This window comes from Penicillium robsamsonii (genome assembly GCF_028829455.1).
Source record: "Penicillium robsamsonii strain IBT 29466 chromosome Unknown utg000002l_segment0_segment0, whole genome shotgun sequence".
In the NCBI taxonomy this organism is placed as follows: domain Eukaryota; kingdom Fungi; phylum Ascomycota; class Eurotiomycetes; order Eurotiales; family Aspergillaceae; genus Penicillium; species Penicillium robsamsonii.
The window spans coordinates 313,072-326,925 of record NW_026643220.1 but is presented as its reverse complement, the minus strand read 5'-3'; the positions used below and the strand labels follow the sequence as shown (position 1 = coordinate 326,925).

Here is a 13,854-nt window from a genome sequence, read left to right as displayed (position 1 = left end):
GTTGGACAACTTCTGGGCAAACTTTTTCTAGCGCCGATTTGAGAAACTTGGCCAAGAGTTTTCGACGTCATGTGGGGCGAAAGGGCCTTGGCGTAGTAAGGCATACTAAGAGGGTAGAATATGAGTAGGCATTATTATGTATTATATCAAAGGGAGAAGAGTAGAATAAACTACATAGTAAAAGTATGATGGATTTCAATCATAGAGATCCCTAGACACTGGAAATCGGGTGTGCCCCTGCCCAGTCGGGTGCCCAAATGCGGTCTCCAAATTAGTCATCCGCGCCCTGACCCTTGGACCCGTGGATCCGTAGCCCCGCCGAGTACCCCGCCGAGTGGACCCGTCAAGCGCCAAGGTCTCCGCTTCGGGAACATGGCGTTCGCTAGACTTTCCCATTTGGGGCGTAACCATGGTTGCAGTATCAGGATTTTACATCCCCCATGGAGGTGTTTGCTATAAGACCGTCACCTCCTCCGTCCCCATTCTTCCCCATCTTTATTTTACCCCGCCTCCCTCCCCCCATACTGACGGATACTATTTTGTCCGTACCGTCAACATGTGGACAACCACCAGCGGCTTGAGTGGTCGATCGCTCCGGGTGAGCATCACCGTCGCTGCTGTCATGGGTTTCTCGCTCTTCGGCTACAATCAGGGCATGATGGCCGGCCTCCTCAACGGCGACGAGTTTGTAAACTCCTTCCCAATCCTCAGAATGCCCGAGGATGCGACCTCGGAGCAAGAACGATACATCAACGTCATCCGCGGTGCTGTCACATCCTGCTATGAGCTTGGATGTTTCTTCGGCGCGTTATTCTCCATGTTTTTCGGCGACAAACTTGGCCGCACTTGCCTAATCTTTACGGGTGCCAGTATCCTGATCATTGGTGCCGTGATTACATCTGTCTGCTTCACCGGAAATTGGGAAGTCGGTCAGTTCGTTATCGGCCGTGTTGTATCCGGCATTGGCAATGGCATGAACACGGCCACAATTCCTGTGTGGCAATCGGAATGCTCCGGCGCCCACAACCGTGGATTCCTGGTCTGCTTTGAAGGTGCGATGATCGCTGGTGGCACCTTTATTGCCTACTGGGTAGTCTTCGGCCTCTCGCACGCCGCAGATAGCGTCCAGTGGCGATTCCCAGTGGCACTCCAGATCTTGTTCGCCATGGTCGTGGCCAGTGGTGCCTTGTTGCTCCCGGATTCCCCATCGTGGTTTGTGTCTAGAGGACATGACAAGGAGGCCTGCGAGGTGCTCGCTAGGCTCAATGGTACCACTCCTGAAGACGACAAAGTGCTCAACGACTTCAATTTCTTGAAGCAGGATGTGGAGGCCTCGAGGCGCAACCAGGCAGGCTGGAAGTCGATATTCAAGGCCAGCAAGACCCAGGACCTCCAGCGCATTCTTATCGGTTGCTCTGGCCAGTTCTTCCAGCAGTTCACCGGCTGTAACGCTGCTATCTACTACTCAACCCTACTTTTCCAGGAGAACCTGCACATGGAGAAAACCCTATCTCTGATCATGGGTGGTGTGTTCGCTACCGTCTACGCCATTGCAACCATTCCCTCCTTTTTCATGATTGAGAGGGTTGGCCGTCGCAATCTGTACTTGATTGGCTTCCTTGGCCAAGGTCTCAGTTTTGTCATCACATTCGCTTGCTTGATTAAGGAGAACGAGCAAAATGCCAAGGGTGCTGCCGTTGGTATCTTCCTCTTTATCGTTTTCTTTGCATTCACTCTGTTGCCACTCCCCTGGATCTACCCCCCCGAGATCAACGCTCTCCGTACCCGTACCGTGGGCGCGTCGGCATCGACCTGCACCAACTGGATCTGCAACTTTGCTGTTGTCATGTTCACGCCGCTTTTCGCTGGCCAGAGTGCATGGGGCGTTTATGTCTTCTTCGCACTGTTCAACTTCATCGGCTTGGTATTCGGCTTCTTCTTCTATGTTGAGACAGCTGGACGTGAGCTTGAGGAGGTCGACATAATCTACGCCAAAGCCTCTGCCGAAGGGAAGATGGCATTCAGGGTCGCCCACGACATGCCCAAGCTCACTTTGGAACAGATTCTCGAACAATCTCGCGACCTGGGCTTGAGTACCAATGAGCATGTCTCACATGAGAAGAGCGAGCTTGGTCTCAGCAGTGACAGTGGACAGGAGATTGAGGAGGTTCAGGAGAAGCGCTAGCGCTCTTTCAGTGGACCTGCTGTTAGTGGTTGAAGATGATTATATTTGAAACTTGATGTTTTGTATTTTCTTTGTTAGAATGCTGTTCATTTTTGTTAAGAGTGCTGTTCATTTTTGTTTCTTTTGTGTGGATATGTCAATATTCCGGTGATAGAACTGATGGCAGTGCCTCCGGCGTGTATATATATCCAAGGACGATGTGCCTTTTCAGATTTCAATATAGTATTATTCTACTTTGCTGGCACCTTGAGCTTGTTTAATTGAAGGATAATAATACCCCTGATTACCACTCCATACTAAAAAGCCCCCTAACACCCACATGGGGCCGCGTAGGCCTTGGTGGACAAGGTAAATTGAGCCTCTTATCACATTGAGGATTAAAACGGCAACATGACAGTACGTGACCTCGATGCTCCCTTATATTGTAGCTCTCGAATGTTTACCACGCACCAACGTCGCGCTGTCCGGGGCGGTAAGCTACATGTCAGCCAATCTATGATCTCACGTATCTGCTATAGCTAATAATGACTACTGCCCTTTCTATCCCTTTCTCCCTCCTCTTTTTTTCACTTCTATCCTCTTGTATTAATGAATTTTCCACTTGATTTCGCACTCTGCTTTTTTCAAGTTTCCCTTCCAAGATAGCCGCACTTTCGGCCGGGAGCGTACATCTGGATAAGCACTGCTTATTGGTGGATACAAATGCAGCTAGGTGCGGGTTGGGCATTTTCTAGCTAAATCTGGATGAGACTCACCTGAATTTTGGACGTGTCCACAAACAGGGCGCAGTGCAGAGCAACTTGTCAGCGCTGTACTTCTTACCTCTGTTTGTTCCAGCTAGCCTTTGACCATATGTTATTCATCATGAGCACAACGTGAACCAAAGCACAAGTCTTACAATGGCGGCCAAAGAGCTTGTAGAGGATATGAAACTGAACGTGGAGATTCATGAAGACACGTACCACAATACCTTTCAATCTGACTACGCCAGTGGAAGACACGCTCGAGTGTCTTCATCACTGAGGCCAAGCTCTCTTCTACCAACGCAAGGACGACGGAGCAGACAGAATATATCGGCAGGCTCTTGAGGGCCGTCGAGATATTCTTGGTGTAAACAAAAAGACAAGATTCTTTCTATCCACTGCCTAGGCCGCCTTCTCGATCGCTAAGGCAAGGATGCCGAAGCTAAACGCGTATACCGACAGGCTTGGGAAGGAGCAGAGAAACCCTTGGTACAGACTATGAAGATACGCACGAGTCTCTCCAGAAACTACGCGATATCCTTAAGGGCTTTTGATTTCGTGATATCCAGCATAAATTATCGATTGAATGAGTGATTGTTGGCGTGGCGTCGTATCCAAGGATCAATTTTCTAGCGTTAATCGTTTAGTTACCGAAACCATTCCGAATGGTGTTGTGCCAGCTTTTAGGCCCTCTGGTGTGGACATCAGCACCTTTCTGCAACAAGGCTTGTAGAGAGTAGTCATTTCCTGCACTTGCTGCCTTAAGCCAACAACTCGACCTGCCTCTCCAATCCAAGGTTGATCTCTTGTTCGACGCTCTCGCCTAGAGATAAGTCAGGTTGGACTTCAAAAAAAGAGACGGATGAAATGTGTAGAGCACGGGCGAGAAGGGCCGTTCTGAAGCTGACACATCGCACCCAGGTTCTCCACCTTACATGGGTGGATTGAGGTAGACCACCAAATAGAAACCATGGCCTATAGAAGATATAGGATCAAAAGTAGATCCAGTGGGTCTAAACCCATCAAAAACAACCTACTCCGTGGTGATATTCATATAACGATGAAAAAAAAAAAAAAACGGTTTGGTGCGAAGAAAGGCGGACCCGGAATCTGAGCGCACCTCTTCCGGATCGTATCACCACCGGACTCCTATTTGTCTTAACATAGGCACCAGCAAATGGGAAATAGACGGTTTGGCGTGAAGAAAGGCGCGACCCGGAACCTGAGCGCACCTCTTTCCGGATCGTATCACCATCGGACTCCTGTTTGTCTTAACATAGGCACCAGCGAATGGGGTTTTCCTTAAATCTCAGATCAGCCCCTGAAATTACGCTTCTTTCTAGCACCCCACTCATTTGTGAAAATCCACCATGACCCCTCCCCACTCTTACTACCCCATGGGGGTTGAGATCCCCAACTACGTCCCTAACCAATGGAGCAGCCTACAACTGGTCTCAACATTCGCTTTTACGTGCTTAATCGCCCTAACAGCCGCCAAAACCATCGCAACGAGTGTAAACCCTCGCATTACGATCCCTGAACTTTCCAAAGCTCTCTGGTTTACACTATGTATGTCTTCCCTCCCCTTATCTATGCATACCTAGTACTAATAAACGACTAGGCGGTTGCATCCATCTCATTCTCGAAGGCTACTACGCCCTATTCTTCGCCACCCTTCCGGGCTCCCAACATCTCCTTGCACAACTCTGGAAAGAGTACTCTATGTCTGATTCGCGGTATCTCACTTCGCATGCCTTTGTCATGTCCATGGAGTCCATTACCGCCTGGTGCTGGGGCCCGTTATCCTTCGTCCTTGCATATTTCATCGTCACGGATAATCCCTTCCGACACCCGCTGCAGATTATCATCTCCACTGGACAACTTTACGGCGATGTACTCTACTACGGGACCTGTGCGTTTGACTTTCTGGTGTATGGGGTTGAGTACTCGAGGCCTGAGGGGTATTACTTTTATGGGTATTTTGTGTTGCTGAATGGATTCTGGATTGTTATTCCGGCCTGTAAGTGGTTTTTCCGTTTTTCTTTGTATCAGAATTGGTGAGAACTAGGCTAATGAGTATACATAGTGCTTATTGCTGATAGTGTGAGAGCTTGTGGGAGGGTTTTCGCTGAGACCAAGAGGACGAAGATGGTCCGCGCAAATTGGAATGTGAAGATAACGTCTTGAAGTTTGTTTTGTACTCCCGTCGAGGGTAGACTGTGCCAGGGAGCACTCGCCGAGAACATGGACTTGTCTGAACCTGCTGCTTGAGGTAATAACCTTATGTATATATCCATGGATTCACCGGGCCTAGACCGTGGGACTAACCTCCGGAGTGCACGGTTAACCTCACCTCAAATCAATTTGCTACACAAACCTTGCAAGGCCAAGCTTGAAGTTATAATTGTAATAATAAAATTGGCCAACTTATTTCGATTTTAGTAAAAATTGTGATTTACATCTCAAATTTCACCCAATAACCCTAAGTTTAGGGGGGTTAGTTTAGAAAGAGTGACAATGAAAGAGCACAGGTCGAAGATTGGATGGATTAAATTGTATGCATCGATACCCGACTCTACTAGTGCTGCGCCACGTATGTCGTTGAGCCGCAATGAGGGGAAACAGATCAAATAGTGAACACTTTAACCATCTTCGAATTAGCATCATGGCATCTCACAATAGTGCACGCCTTTCTGGGGCGTTTCAGAATGCCAAACAAGAGTTCTTGGCGTCACTCAAAGACCCCTCACTATTCGACAGCGTCCTGAACGTTACCTCGATGCAGGATGTTTATAAATTTACTACTCAACTTCAGGAGAAACAAAGTAAATCCAATGGGCTACGGAATCTTGGCAAGATCAAGCCATACTTGGATCGATTGAAAGAGTATGCCAGAGTCATCGAGGTGTTTGTTTCGGCGAAGCCCGAAATTTTGGCGTTGATTTGGGGGCCAATCAAGCTTCTCCTACAAATGACAGAGAATTTTACAAAGACTTTTGATGCTATCGTGGAAGCTATAGCTGTCATTGGGAACAAGCTACCACTATTCGAGGCCTATACCGTGCTTTTTGAGGAGAATGATCGAGTCACCGATGTGTTAGTATTGTTCTACAAGGATATCTTGGACTTCTACGAAATTGTGTTGAATTTCTTTGCCTCGAAGCGTACAATCCCCTCACTTTATGGAGAAATCAAGATGCTCACTATTCACCTTAGGTTGGGGTTTGATATTCGATTCTGTCTGGCCAAGACACAAAGACAAAATCAATGTCGTCGTCAGCAGTATTGAGCAGCATTGTCTACTGATGACAGACCAAGTGACTTTGGAGAATATCAGTGGGGCGCATAGAGCCCGAATCGAAGACATGAAACGATGGCAGCAAACCTTTGAATTCCAGGAGCGGCAAGACTTCAAAAGCGTCGAAGACTACATCTCGCCAAAGTTCTATGACGATGAGCTCGACAGATTACAACGGACAATCTGTGAGCGAACCGGACGCTGGCTTCAAAGGGAGCAGACGTTGAAAAAATGGATTGACACAGGTGATAAATCAACAAGGGTTGTCTGGCTGCAAGGGATACCCGGAGCAGGTGAGTTGAAACCTCCGCAATGTTTCAGTAAATATTGCTAACAGGTGGTCTTGTAAACAGGAAAAACTCACATTTCATCCATTATTGTGGACAAGTTGAGAGGTCTATCACGCACAACACTATTTGCATTTCTGAGCTACAAGCAAGGTAACGTGTCGACGGTTTCGATCATACACTCCCTAATATTCCAGATGGTTATTGGAATGGAGCATTTTGATCAAACTCTGAAACAAGACCTACAAGCTAAGCTCGTTGCCGCTTTCCAGTCAAGTCGAAGGAACCTGAAAAGTAACACCAGGTTTGCTCTCGAAACCTTGACAGACTTACTCAATTGTGTTAGCCCAACCTACATCATCATTGACGGTCTTGATGAACTTCCTGAGAGCAACTGCAGGGTGGAAACTCTGAAGGAACTCCTAGATATGTTGAAGGGCTCGACTGAAACACGACTACTCATCAGCAGTAGAGCATCAGATGAAATTGCTGCAGTGTTAAAGACCACTTCAAAGGTTATTCGCGTCGATGACAATAACAGTGGCTGCATCCAGGCATACGTCTCCGTGAAAAGTGAAGAGTGGCTCACCCAATCTGGATTTGATGAACATGCGTGTTCAGAGATCAGGAGTTTGCTGATCCCACTAGCGAAAAAAGCGAAAGGTGATTCCACACTCGTAAAATTTTAAAGATAGAGTACTAAGCATTTGGGCTCTTGGTTCTAGGCATGTTTCTGTACGCAAGAGTGGTGATAGACAACATTCAAATGTGCCAGACCTTTGATCTAGTTCAAAATGAATTAACAGTTCTCCCGGAGAGCTTGGATGAAGCGTAAGATACTCTCAACCAAAGCCAGTATAAATTTTCACCATTAATTCCCATTCAAGGTATGCCCGTGTTTTCCAGCGCCTTAATGATCTGCAACCTTCGTTGAAGGTGATGTCTCGACGAGCCCTGGGATGGATAGGATGCTCTCCAATTCCAATAAAAATCCAGGAACTCAGTTTTGCTTTGAGTCTCAACCTTGACCAAGATGGTGAACTGCCTCGCTCCCAGAGCGTGATAAATATTGTTCGGCTTTGTGGGCCTATCGTTGAAACCTCTGATGATCATGTTTACTTCGTGCACTTCACCGTTAAGGAGTGAGTTTTTCCTTGCGCATATAAGTGAAAAGATTGTAGCTGACTAGGTCAGGTACCTCTTTAACAAACAAGACAATCAATTTGTTCGAGAATTGGAAGCCAATCTGGAAATGGCCAGGACATGCCTGCATTATCTGTGTTTCAACATATTTGAAGTCGACTTTGAACCCGATATGATCAAACAAAACATACTCTCAGGTTCTTACCGCCTGCACTGGTTTGCTGCTACACAATGGATAGTGTTAGTTCAAAGATGCGCAAGACTATTGGACAACTGTTCTCCCCCAGATGGCCTGCTTCGTGGCCTCTGTCATTTCGTTGACGAATGTGAGAACGGGAATTACGAAACCATGGCAGACTTCGACTCTCAACAAAGAGACGAGTTTCAAATATTCAGAGATAGTGCACCAAACGTACACAAGCTTCTGCATCAAGAGCTCCAATTTCACCGCATGGATGTGGGTGATTGGAAGTTGGAGGAAGACGAGAAAGGTATTCGCAAACAGAGCTCATTAAATCGTTCACGAGGACAAAATGATAGTCTTGCTAATCACACTTCCTGCTTCAGATGATTCGTGGACAAATCTGGATCCGTTCTTTTTATCATACGCCTCGCTGGGAATCTATGAGCAGTTTGAATCACTTTTATGCCCGACAGAAAATCACTTGGCTAGCTGTAGCTGTCCCAAGTTGAAGAGGCTCTACGGGGAGCGTCTGTTCAGGTGTAAATACCATATCTGCCAGTCCCAGCAGATATCATTCGAAACAAGATCAGCCCGTGAAGCGCATTGCAGACTTCATGATCGCACATACAAATGTACACAACCGTCGTGCGATTTTTCGACGTTAGGTTTTTCTTCCTCGGGTGAACTGAAGAGACACACATCAAATTGCCATCCTGATACACCTCTGAAACCTATCCAGCTAATTGAAGATCCTGATGACGATGAGCTTGTACCACTATTGTCGGACATGATTGCAATGGGAATGACTGCCGAAGTGAAGGCACTGTGTCCGAAATTCAAGCACTTGACACCCAGGCCAAAGAGAAGCCTTCTACAAGAAGCTGCGTTCTCTGGGACATTGGAGATTTTCCAATGTCTTTTTAATCAATTGGACAGAGACGACAGTGCTTTTGATATTATCTGCGCCATTGAGTCAATCAAAGGCGCGAATGTTGAGGTTTTGAAATGGTTCATTCCTAAACACTTGATTCTCCGATTTCCTTATTACGGATCAAACAAACGGGAATTTTTGCAACTCGGTGCAGAGGCAGAATCATATGAAGTCTTTGAGATATGGAAAGCGCACTTTAACTCGTACTCGTACGGACCGACAACAGGAAATATAATCCTTTACCTGTGTCGTTTTAGAAAAGATCCCACCAAAGACGAAAGACTAGCAAGTCTCGTGAGGGAACAGGCATCGCTTGGTCATCTAACCATAAACGAACTGGGCTTTGTATTGAGGGAATTAGCATCCTCGAACTGCTCAGTATCAATAGTCAAAGCCCTGCTTGACTGCGGCGCAGTTGTGGACTTCAGGAGTTCAAAGTCCCCCAATAACAAAACGATATACACTCCATTGATGGCGGCGGCAGCGAAAAAGACCAGGGAAGCAGCTGAATTGATGAAACTTCTCCTCCTTGCAGGAGCAGACCCGAATGCTTTTCATCAGCGCACAAAGGACAGCGAACCAAAAAGTCCTGGCATGGGAAAGGGAGCCAAACAGATCTCAAAATGGCTAGGAATGACTTGGGACGAGCTCGTGAAATGGGCTGCAGAACAGCGATCCAGATCTACAAGGTGAGCTGGTGCCTTGACCCAGCTTAGATGAATTATACTGACAGCTCTTTTTATTTTGAAGCGAACCCGAGCAATAAATTATTGGTGTCTAAGTGCATTTTGGATGTCCTTAATATATATTTATCTGGTCTTTATAGAGTTTAACATCTTTGCTCTGTCTTCATTTCTTTTACACCGACCAGACAGACTACTTCTTATTCAAGCACCTCTAACAGTTTCTTGTTACTTATCAGTGGAAGTATCGGAAGCAATAATGTTCTACTAAGTTACTCACCTGGAATCGACTCTCACTTAGAGTCAATTGATCCGGAATCTTGTCGTTGAAAGATTGCTGAACTAGCTTCAATTTATTTTGTTGAATCGCCTGAACGTACTATCTCACGACAAGCCATGTCAGCATCTGGAACGATCGAGCGCAAGAAAAAGAAGATGGTGGAGACGAATGTACCAGTTCTATAGAGTCCTTCACAATATAGCGAGTTACTGTCACATCGCGAACTTGACCAATGCGGTGCACTCGATCAAGAGCCTGTGCCTCAACCATAGGATTCCACTGTGGCTCAATCATGTGTACACAACTGGCTGCTGTAAGATCGACTCTAAAATTTGTACTAAATCAGCATCTTACAAGCTATTGTATGAAGTGTTAACTGATAACTCACCCTTCTGCAACACTTCCAATGCTGGCAAGCATCACGGTACAACTTGAGTCCTCACTGAGCCTCGTTAGAGCCAATGATCTCTGTTCAAGGGACATTTTGCCATCAATACGCTGGAAAACAAAATTATTTGCTTGTAGTGCAAATTCAAGAAGGTCAAGCATCTTTGTCCAGAAACTGAAGATGACACTGCATTACCAGAGAAGGATCAGCAAATCCGATGTATTTAGAATAAATGAGATGCTTCTTACCTCTTGATGGGTCGCTCTTTAGAGAGCAGATGATTTCCACGTTGCTCATTCTGAAGGTTCTGTAATAGTGCATTGACTTTTGACGAGGGACGATAATTTGCTTTGATCGCCTCATTTGGGGGGTTTGGGGCCAATGGAAAGTCAGGCGTGAGACTTATAGGAGGATCATCTAATCCTTCAAGTTCAAAGTCGTTTGCGTCACCTTGAAAATTCATAACCGACAAGGTCCGACTGTGATATAGATCTGTTGCTACTGCAGGTAATAGTTGCTCCCCGTGGTTGCAAGTAAGTCTCAAAAGACCGATCAGGGAGAGCATAGTTCCCCAGCGCGCCTTATCCACCTGCGAGCGCCGAGTGAGATTTCCGACGACAAGAGAGGAAGCCCGGAATTTAAAGAAATCGTAGAGACTCCGCTCTTCCGAACCCAACTCAACAAGCTGTTCTTTTTCGACACGAAGTGTAAGTTTTAGTTGATCTTGCACGTGGTTTTTCGTTCGTCGGAGACAGGTCGCAGCAATTAGCTTTCGCAGGCGCTTGATTCCTAGTGTATTCTCGCCGTGGGTATGTATGGGGTTCTTCAACCATGTCGCAAACGCGGTTGTTCCGTACGGACCAGTGAATGGAGGTACTCCAACGAAAGAAATCAGTGCTGCATAGTCGTCTAATCCATTGTGAATTGGGGTTCCTGTAAGACACCAACGATACCGGGCGTGAAGTCGGCATGTAGCCTGGAAGATTTGCGACGTATGAGAGCGGATATGATGAGCTGGATCTGGAGTAATTAGTGAATGACTCGCATATGAATCTCTTTTTCGTGATAGAAGCCTGACCTTCATCAAGAACCACCCGAGCCCATCCCTGTGGATTGGAAAATAGGACACTGTTTTCTGTCCTACTTGACCATTCGCTGCGCAAAGTGTCATAGGTGGTTATGACAATATCATGATTCAATAGTCCCGATATCAGCTTGCGTCGATGTGGGCCATGAAACACGGCTGTGCGGATCTGCCCTGGCCGGAAGTGGCTATTTCAATGATTAGTTGGCGAAGAAGAATGAGACCAGGAGTACTTATAATACCGTGAAATCTGTTGTTCCCACCCGGAAATCGCTGTCAATAGTCAGCAGGAGGTCCTTAAATACTAACACATGGAGTCTTACTAGATAGTGTCGTGATGATGAGTGTCGTGCTCGGTTCCGTCCTCGGAAAAGGCAAACTATCAAGGTACCACGCAATGAGTGCTAGTACACTCAGTGTTTTGCCGAGCCCCATTTCCTGTTGAGTGTAAGAGAGAAATCTCTTGATGAGACCACAACGAAGAAACAACTGACATCAGCTAGTATTCCTCCAGCAGGGGGCTGGGGGCGAGTTTTGTGTGTTATTCTAGTGATAGTATGTCGATACCTATCATAGGCCATATGGTAAGATTCTAATATTTGTTTGTGAATAACCTGGAGATTTACCTGACGTTACCATCAAAGTCGCGCAGAACCTCCCATAGAGATGGGAAATCTGCCTCTTCGATGACACCACGTTCTTTTTCAGTCATCATAGAAAGAGCCTTGATTTGATGCCTTTCAAGTTATTAGCAGGGTGTTAGAAGACGGCGGCTCAAGGAAAATCCCACTTACTCCTTGAGCTTTGTCTGCAGCCGCGGGCTTGATTCAACAGGGGCAAATTTGGCTGGACCATCCACGGTTTCGAAAGCTTGGAATACTTCGTTGGCCCACTCTTTGCCCAAGCACTGGTTTATTGTCATCATATTTGGAGAAGAGTCATTGCCTAGGTCCTCAATTCGTGGCATTTCGGTCCCTGGTGCCATCAAAAACTGAGGATTCTTGTAAGGCACGGAGGCGTCACTGTGACTTGGATGCTGGAGAAACAGACCACCCTCGGAGAGAAGGTTTCCAACAGCATTCATCTCCTCGCTGAGTCCGTATATCACTATATGTACCAGCGTATCTTTATGACCCAGAGTTTGCCTCTTGTTTTTGGGGTTTTCAGTCTTCTCGCACTTGGCAGAGAAAGTGACAGTATACTCGCGTGCAAGTTTTCCCAGTGTTAGTGAATTTAGAAAGCCCACATTGTGATTGGGTTTGCCGCCAAATAACTTCAAAATGTCACCAAGTTGTTGGACGCTCACTGGGATGAAATCTCCTGTTTCCTTAGGCAAGCTATGACAAGAGGCGCTTGTGATGATCTAAAAATGTCAGACGTGCTGTAAGTGTAGATGAAAACTTACCACCGACCATTCCGAAGCAGGTATCATAGGACCTAGGGAGAAGGTTCTGGGAAGTGGAAACTGCGTCTTCCGAAAAGGTACCTGGAGTGACGATCATTTCCGGTTGTACATCTGAATGATTGCAGTCAGAATTTGGCGTAGGGACGTATTGATTTGCATCTGAAGCTTCCGGAATATGGAGGCATGAGCCGGAGAATTTCTGGGCAAGATCCAAAGAATGATCAAGGAATGGGGGTTGGTCATTTTCGACGTTAAAGATATCCGTGAGCTCAAAATCTTGAAAGCCAACCCGCTTATCCTTCCCCTGAACATCTTGAAAATTGCAGTCGGAATTTGGCGTAGGAAAGGATTTATTCGCATCTGGAGGCTCAGAAATTCGAAGACAAGGGCCGGATGGTTGCTGGACAAGATCTAAAGAAAGACCAAAAGATGGGAGTGGCTCATTTTCCACGTTGAAGAAATCTAAATCCACATCCATGGGCTCAGAATTGCTAACAGGTGCCAAATCTTGAGCCTCAGCCCAGGTATTATCCAGTCTGCGGGACCATTCAACATCCTGAGTTTGGGTTATTCCCCCAAGGCTTGGAAATGAGTACGGATCTTCTTGGGTTGTCCATGCATGTTCAATACATTGCCTCTTAGGATCAGGTTCCGATTGCTCATTGACTGCAGTATCGTCACACTGGTACCAGTCTCGCCTTCTCATTTCTCCTTCAACAAGGTCCAACTGGGCCATGATTCTGGTTTCGCATTGGGTACGAAGTACACTGAACAGAATTAAACAACATATATCTCGGGGTATTATTTTGAAGAAAATATCTCTCGTCTGACGAATGTTAAATTTGCACAGCCGCGTGGCTTTGCACTCAACCAGCCGCACAGCACAGCCTCAGAAATTCCAGGAATCTGAAGATTATGGTTGGCTGTTAACAACAAGCGGTGACGGACAAACACGTAAGGACAAGGCAACCATCACTGGGTAGGTACATCATCTGGGAAAGTCTAGAGCAGATTAATGACCTAATATAAGGATATTTTGGCCTCGCTGGATGTGTTTCAAATCCCTTTCCTTGATGCCTAGCTTGTCCCTGTTTTTCGCCCCCAGGTTTTGGCGAGATATCGCTGCTGAAGTCTCGACAGATTTAGGCCGTGTGGGCGATCGGCTTAGCCACCATCCCTCCCATATGAGTATCCAAGGGCGTCAGGCAATATGGTATTATGTAACGGCCCATTGAGGACAGAG

General features: G+C 46.5%; 5 protein-coding genes across 5 annotated transcripts; 4 read left to right on the top strand and 1 right to left on the bottom strand.

Moving 5' to 3' along the window:
* Window positions 1-409: 409 nt before the first annotated feature.
* On the top strand, window positions 410-2,185 carry mfsA (glucose-inactivated glycerol proton symporter STL1; the record flags this gene model as incomplete). Its single annotated transcript, XM_057227641.1, has 1 exon — window positions 410-2,185. One exon carries the CDS (start codon window positions 410-412, stop codon window positions 2,183-2,185), a length of 1,776 nt encoding a protein of 591 aa, XP_057086982.1.
* A 2,113-nt stretch (window positions 2,186-4,298) lies between these two features.
* On the top strand, window positions 4,299-5,115 carry N7447_003365 (EXPERA domain-containing protein; the record flags this gene model as incomplete). The annotated part of the gene is made up of 3 exons (XM_057227640.1): window positions 4,299-4,497; window positions 4,550-4,948; window positions 5,015-5,115. 3 exons carry the CDS (start codon window positions 4,299-4,301, stop codon window positions 5,113-5,115), a joined length of 699 nt encoding a protein of 232 aa, XP_057086981.1.
* Window positions 5,116-5,593: 478 nt separating this feature from the next.
* Window positions 5,594-7,659, top strand: N7447_003364 (NACHT domain protein; the record flags this gene model as incomplete). Its single annotated transcript, XM_057227639.1, has 5 exons — window positions 5,594-6,092; window positions 6,145-6,519; window positions 6,580-7,176; window positions 7,239-7,344; window positions 7,401-7,659. 5 exons carry the CDS (start codon window positions 5,594-5,596, stop codon window positions 7,657-7,659), a joined length of 1,836 nt encoding a protein of 611 aa, XP_057086980.1.
* Window positions 7,660-9,242: 1,583 nt separating this feature from the next.
* N7447_003363 (uncharacterized protein) lies at window positions 9,243-9,537 on the top strand (the record flags this gene model as incomplete). The annotated part of the gene is made up of 2 exons (XM_057227638.1): window positions 9,243-9,460; window positions 9,522-9,537. The coding sequence occupies 2 exons, from the start codon at window positions 9,243-9,245 to the stop codon at window positions 9,535-9,537; spliced, it is 234 nt and encodes a 77-aa protein (XP_057086979.1).
* A 117-nt stretch (window positions 9,538-9,654) lies between these two features.
* Window positions 9,655-13,347, bottom strand: N7447_003362 (DEAD/DEAH box helicase; the record flags this gene model as incomplete). The annotated part of the gene is made up of 11 exons (XM_057227637.1): window positions 9,655-9,678; window positions 9,735-9,833; window positions 9,909-10,059; window positions 10,123-10,308; window positions 10,371-11,142; window positions 11,201-11,394; window positions 11,449-11,479; window positions 11,530-11,610; window positions 11,843-11,943; window positions 12,001-12,569; window positions 12,619-13,347. 11 exons carry the CDS (start codon window positions 13,345-13,347, stop codon window positions 9,655-9,657), a joined length of 2,937 nt encoding a protein of 978 aa, XP_057086978.1.
* Between the last annotated feature and the right edge of the window lie 507 nt (window positions 13,348-13,854).